Source organism: Nilaparvata lugens, chromosome 1 (assembly GCF_014356525.2).
Source record: "Nilaparvata lugens isolate BPH chromosome 1, ASM1435652v1, whole genome shotgun sequence".
NCBI lineage: Eukaryota > Metazoa > Arthropoda > Insecta > Hemiptera > Delphacidae > Nilaparvata > Nilaparvata lugens.
The window spans coordinates 38,069,795-38,076,688 of record NC_052504.1 but is presented as its reverse complement, the minus strand read 5'-3'; the positions used below and the strand labels follow the sequence as shown (position 1 = coordinate 38,076,688).

At 38.7% G+C, this 6,894-nt stretch overlaps 1 protein-coding gene across 1 annotated transcript; it reads left to right on the top strand.

The window, feature by feature from the left end:
- The first annotated feature begins 3,003 nt into the window (after positions 1-3,003).
- LOC120349840 lies at positions 3,004-6,456 on the top strand. The gene is made up of 2 exons (XM_039420974.1): positions 3,004-4,053; positions 6,323-6,456. The coding sequence occupies exon 1, from the start codon at positions 3,104-3,106 to the stop codon at positions 4,001-4,003; it is 900 nt and encodes a 299-aa protein (XP_039276908.1). The 5' UTR covers positions 3,004-3,103; the 3' UTR covers positions 4,004-4,053; positions 6,323-6,456.
- The last annotated feature ends 438 nt before the right edge of the window (positions 6,457-6,894 follow it).

Genomic DNA, 6,894 nt, shown 5'->3' with positions numbered 1-6,894 from the left:
TTCGAAATCATTGTCACTGCATAGCAAATAGTGTAAATGAACTACAATTCACTGCCAACACACAAGTGTTACTTATGTTGGCAGTGCCAAAAAGGAAAATTGCTTTTACAATGAAGTTAATGAACATTTCATTTTACTTCTACTATGTACTATGTCAAGTTTATTTATTAAGTTATTTACTGAATCTATTGTACATAAGTATTTAGTATGATTTATAATTTTGTTTCTGTTTTGTATAGTTAAATTTTCATTTTGTTTCATTTTATTTTAATGATGTAATGTGCTTTTTTGGCGAAATAAATTCAATTCAAAAATTCAATTCAATGTACTGACGAGTTTGTGGAAATATATGCAGCATGTAACTGGATCATCGCTCACTAAGTTGCACCACTCTGACGTGTTTAGATCTTAAGCCACTTTTCCAGGATACTTGTTACTCAATTTGAGGAGTAAGTTCAGTAATATCAACCAGCATACTTCGTTTGCACTTAAAGTGAGAAATATGGTCGGTTTACCTAGTTGATGGAGCATCACAAACAGATCTCATTTGCGAGAGGCCCAATACTGGACGGAATTGGGTACTGACTTCATGAAGGCAAGATTCTGGATGACAAATTCTTTAAGAAATTCCAGGTCCTCCAACATGCGTCGAGTTACGTTTTCCTTGGTTGACACATTCCAAAATGTGCTGTGAATGCCATCCACCATGTGGAGACATAGAATCTTCATAGCAATGTACAAGACTTTTTGAGGTGTGGCTCTGCATCTGTCACTTCGTTGTAATTCACTGGTTGTCATCATGTAAGGTGTCACTGAAACTCCCATGTTGAAGTGACAAGGCTGGCTGTAGTATATTGCAGGAAATGATAGTTCTTCAGCATGATGGTCGTAAATGATGTTCAGAGGCATGGCCTGATGTCCTGGTGCGATGTCGAGGCAATCCTCTTCGTTCCACAGTAGTGTAAGCTGCCTGGAAGCAAGAATTTTTGACTCCGGAGTACACTTGGCGGCGATTGTTTCGATTCAATGAGCTGAGTCATCCTGCAAATCTTCCTCTGGTGGCATGACAGTTTTCAGCCTTGACAAATCTACTTTGATATCGTACAAGCGATATAGACTTGAATTTTGAAGTACATCCAACCATTCTTTGATTGTCCTTTTGGACATGTAGCCACTGATGCTCGTAATTTTTTTTGTGTGTGAGATTCCATTTGATGTTGACATTAATGATGTAATCCTCATCTAAATGCCGGGGCAAGCATTTTACCATGTCTTCTACATTGACTGGAACGTTTATCACTTGTCCAATAATTCCATAAAAGAAGTCATGCTGCAGACGATGCACTTCCATAAATGGCAGACATGGTGAGATTAATCATTCACTGATTGGATCCAGTGGCGGTAAGCCAGGAGGTATTTCTGGATATGAGGATCCATTCACTTTTGCAAGGGTAGGAAGCTTATGTTTGTTCAGCTAAAATCTACAGGTGTTGCAAATATGTGTATAATCCTCCTCACGTAGTTGCCTATTTTCCTTAATGAACCAATCTGATATGATCTGTAGTTGTGCAGCAGTGATGATTTTAAGGTCATTCTTGAACCACAATCAGTCGCAAACAGAGCAAGTGTGGCCAAATTTGTTGTCCAGAAATATAGTTTTAAACCTCTTTATTGACGATGACCATTTGATATTCCAGGTTTATTGTTCCGGTTGCACTGCTGTGTGAGTTGGTGGAGTACTTATTTGTGAAACAATTTGAGTGGCTCTACGCTGTCTGTAAGCACATTGTCGCTGAGCATTGGTCTGTGCAGTAACTGTTCTTTCCACTACCACAGGAGCAGACACTGTGGCTGACTCTAGCGTGCCGGTGTCAAGAGCTGAGTTGGCAAGTCTGCATTGCTTGCATCTACGTTGTCTTTCTTTGGCTGCTTTTGCAAAATCTGCTGCCTCTGCAGGAGTTATTTTCGCGGCCTTATGTTTTCTATACATACTTTGTCTCTGCACTTTGGCGTTATGGGGTGTGTGTGGCACAGCGAAAGGTATGGCAGATGTTGGTGGCACAATATTATCAGTCTCCATCGGTGTACTGGACATTGAAGGAATTTGAACATCTGGCTCCATTGTACTAAAATTAAACAAATTAGAAATTATTGTTTCTCATATTTTAAAATGTTTTCAAATACAGTGTAAACTCTTTAATTATTATTATTTTTTCATTAATTTGAAATTTCACAAAATTTGTGTATGTTAAATTCATTTTTTATTTCAAATTTTTGCATAAATTGAACTTTCTTGAAACAGTTATTAACCCTCCTAGTACCACGTTGGGTTGTATCCAACCCCAGGCGCAATTGCTTATCAGTTTGTGGGCGTGTTGGTGGGAGTAACGCCACCTCCTTCCATGTAACCTTTCATTCAGTATTTCTCCAGACACTAACCAGAGCATATGTCCGTGGTAAGTAAACTTTTCATATTATCGCCAATTTTAATGTTAGATGTCAAGAACGGGGTCGCATACGACCCTACATGGTCTTTCTTGTTCAACTTTTTTCGATGCATATTCTTTGAACTACACTATTCAATTTGCATTCTTTGCACAATTTCTCAATTATCCACACTTTTAGCTCGTATATATTTCATAGTGGGTGATGATAGAATTGAAATTTCAAGTTATATAGATAGAAATGAAATCTGTATAGATGCATAGAAACACGTTATGAAGTTCCCAGAGAGAATAGAACCAATTTATAAATTATAACAAATTATTTCTATCCTATCTAGGCCTGTCATAACATGTTCCTATGCATTTTTTATTCAGATTTAGTTTTTTTCTGTGAATTGTCAATACCAGCAAGCTTGTTTGTGGTATAACCACTCTCTTTGTAGGTTTAGAACCACTGGAAGGTGATTAGCCTATATAGCTGATAAAAATTTCATTCCATTAGCTATTGAAATATATCATGATCTGCATGAAGGCTAACAATATCATTTCCATCATCGAATTGAATTTTTGCTTACTAGTGTAATAGTATTTTGTGAATCGATTGATCTAGTTACTTTGTTGTTTTTTCTATTATCAAACACGGTAAATCGTAAAACGTTATGTCTCCATCACCAGCAGTTACACGAGCAAACACAGGGCTGAAATCCGAAAACGATAAGGCCACCTCTGTTGCGCAGTCGCCGGCAGCAAAGCAGCCTAAACAGAAAAAGATTCTACAACAACAACAACAGAGAGGGAATGCTGCCCGGCCTCATAGCTCTCCGTCTTGCTCAACAGCTGACTGCTCTGCTGTCTCCTTAGCAACCGAACAACAACTTGCGGCGGCTCTCGAAAAACTGTTGACGAGCGACGCCTTCGTTGATCGACTAGCTGCACGCCTCTCGGAGACTGTCAGCGCTCGAGTCTTGGAGGATCTTGGGGGCCGTCTGCAGGTGGCTGAGAACAGGCTGGTCGATCTTAATGGCGAGATGGACGCCCTTCGCGCCGAGCTTGCTCAACTCAAGGAGAGCTCAGACATGCGACTGGACGGTTTGGCTCAATATTCCCGGCGAAATAATATCCGCATCACTGGTGTTCCTGAGGCGAGTGACGAGGATGTGACAGCGACCACGGTGCAACTACTCAGCGACAAGCTGGGCGTTCCGATCCAGCCGGCTGACATCGACAGATGCCACCGCGTCGGTCGCCTCGCTCAACCGCGTGACAACCAAGAGCCGAGACCTCGGCAGATTCTCGTCAAGTTTATCAGTTATCAAAAGCGAAGTTCTATAATATCGAATAGGCGTCAGTTGAGTGGTACCGGTTTCTCAGTGCAAGAAGATCTCACGCGTAAGCGTCACTTGTTTTTCCGGGAAATGTGTGGAAGAGTGGGTTTCAAGAACGTCTGGAGTCGTGATGGGCGTGTTTTTTGGAGAGACAACAACAGAGTCTTCTCTGAGTTCTCTAATGGCCCTAATAATAATGCGAATTCGGATCAGCTCGGTGATAGTCATATGTAAAGTACCGTACGTAGTTTCATTGCCTACCAAGCACTGATAATTATTACTTGGTGAGTTTATCATTGAAATGATTTTTCTTCTTCTTATTATTATTATTTATTTTTTTTTTCTCACTATTGTTTATTTTCCTTTCGATATTTATTTATTTCCATGAAGCTAATTTTCGACGAGTAATTAATAGAAGCCATATATTTTCCATACTTATGAACTTGATTTCACTGTTCTTTAATCTAACTCTGACAGTACTTTTGAATATGATTATTGCAATGTTAATTTTTATTTTTTCCGCTTCTCTGTGAACATGTATCCTTGTAATCTCAATATTCATTGAATTATGATCTCAATTAGAAGAATGATTGTAGTTTGATCATTATGATGATTATTATGATTGGTCATTATAGAATTTTTTTTTTCATGATTACTTGGTGAGTTCATCATGGAAATGATTTATTCTTAATATTTTATTGAGATTAATATTTTATACGATTATTTTATTTTATAAGAATATTTTTTTTATTGGATTACTTGATTGATTTCACGCATTCTGTAATATTTAATAAATTTGCTCTGTTTAAGATTACTTAAGCCCACTGTTGTTCAGTAGTTATCTCACATCAAAGGGGGCTCAATTACGACGTCGCCTACGATTAAATTGAGATTATCGTTTAAATTTTAATTTACCTTCCCAACTATTTGAAATAAATATTGATCTTTACTTGATTGATTTCACGCATTCTGTAATTTTTAATAAATTTGCTCTGTTTAAGATTACTTAAGACCATTGTCAGGGTACACTGTGATTTCATATATCTTCCTATAATAATATATTAATACATTACTAGTACATTACATTTCATACTAATGGATGTGAGCGTATCTGAGTTAGCACGACTGCTAGATGGTCACTCGTCTTCTCTCAGGTTCTGTCATATCAATGCTGAATCTTTACCTGGTCATTTCGATGATTTCAGCGAGACATTTTCCACTATTTTGAATTTTGATATAATAGGTGTTAGTGAATCCTGGCTTAAACCATCACTGGATTCCTGTTCTTTCAGCATTCCGGAGTATTGCGTTTTTCGTAATGATAGAGTCGGGAGGGACAGAGGTGGGGTTGCCGTGTATGTTCGCTCCTCTTTGTCACCCAAACATGTGTTATCTTCTCCTCAACCCTACTCCAACTCTCCGGAGTTTATCTTCATAGAGATCACAGCTTGTGAAGACAAAATTCTTGTAGGGATTGTATACCGGCCACCCAAAGCAGGTCGACTGTCACTCCTTGAGCACTCTCTGTTGCAGATAATGCATAGCTATCAACATATTGTCTTACTTGGTGATTTCAACTCTAATCTATTGAGAGATAGCTTCGAAAGGAGGCAACTCGTGACACTCTTTGATTCTATCAACTTCCACATTGTAAATAATGTTGACCCGACTTACCACTTACCCAATTCACATACTTTACTAGATCTAGCGGTGGTGAGTGATAAAGATTATGTTTCTTCTTTTGGACAGATACCTATGCCTTGCTTCTCCATGCATGATATGATTTATTTAGTCTACAACTTGAAATGTGATGAGTTGTCTGCAGTGAGCTATTTATATAGAGACTTCAAACATTTCAATGATGATAGATGTCTTGAGGATGCTATCAACATGCCATGGCACACTATAGGTTTCATTGATGACATCAATGATAAGGTTGCAGTATTCAATAATATGATTCACAGCATTTTTGATAGGCATGCCCCTGTGCGTACTGCGCATCCTAAGCGGAAACCAGTGCCCTGGATGAATGAAGAGATACTGATTGCCAGACGTGAGCGTGATAAAGCCAGAAGAGTATTTAAAAGGACCAGCAGCCAGATAGACTTTGAGGTCTTTAAAACTTGGAGAAATCGTGTGAAATCTATGAGTCGCAATGCAAAACTTCGCTTCTATCACAGGCAGTTTAATCAAAATAATTCAACATCTACTCTGTGGGATAATGTCAGAAGACTAGGAGCGCATAAAGCCAGATCTAATACTAGAATCAATATACCTCTTAATGAACTGAACGATTTCTTCACTCTCAGTTCAAATCAGCCAGATGCATCCAACGCACCACTGGCTTCAGACCATCTTATCATGCAGTTCAATCATAACTTGCCGGCAGAGAAATTCTATTTCTCACATGTTACTCCATCTATGGTGTCAAAGATAATATGTTCTTGCTCAAAAAACTCTAAAGGAATTGACAATATCCCAAGCTTATTTTATAAAAAATTGTTACCAGTTATTTTACCTTCTATCACTCACATATTCAATGTCTCTCTTCAGACAGGAAAATTTCCTGATCTCTGGAAATGCTCCATGGTGAAACCCATTCCTAAATCGACTAATCCAATCGCTCCTGCAGACTGCAGGCCCATCCATATTCTGTGTTCCATATCTAAGGCACTGGAGAGAATTGTGCATGCTCAGGTAAGTCAATATCTTTCAAGTTTTGACTTCTTTTCGAATTTCCAGTCTGGCTTCCGCCCAAATCATAGCACATGTACTGCTCTCTTGCGCATAACAGATGACATACGTGCAGCTATGGATAAAAGATTACTCACGTTACTTATTCAGTTCGACTTGAGCAAGGCATTTGATAATGTTTCTCATGCCTTGCTAATTCATAAGCTGAAGTATCATTGCCACTTCTCCGATTCTGCAGTAGCATGGTTCTCCTCATATTTGTCCAACAGATTTCAGGCAGTATTTGGTAGCTGTGGTGATTCCTCTAATTGGAGACCAGTTTTGAGAGGTGTTCCTCAGGGCTCTGTGTTGGGACCCCTTCTCTTCTCTGTTTTCATCAATAATGTTTCCTCTGTTTTCTCAAACTGTTCTTATCACCTATTTGCTGATGA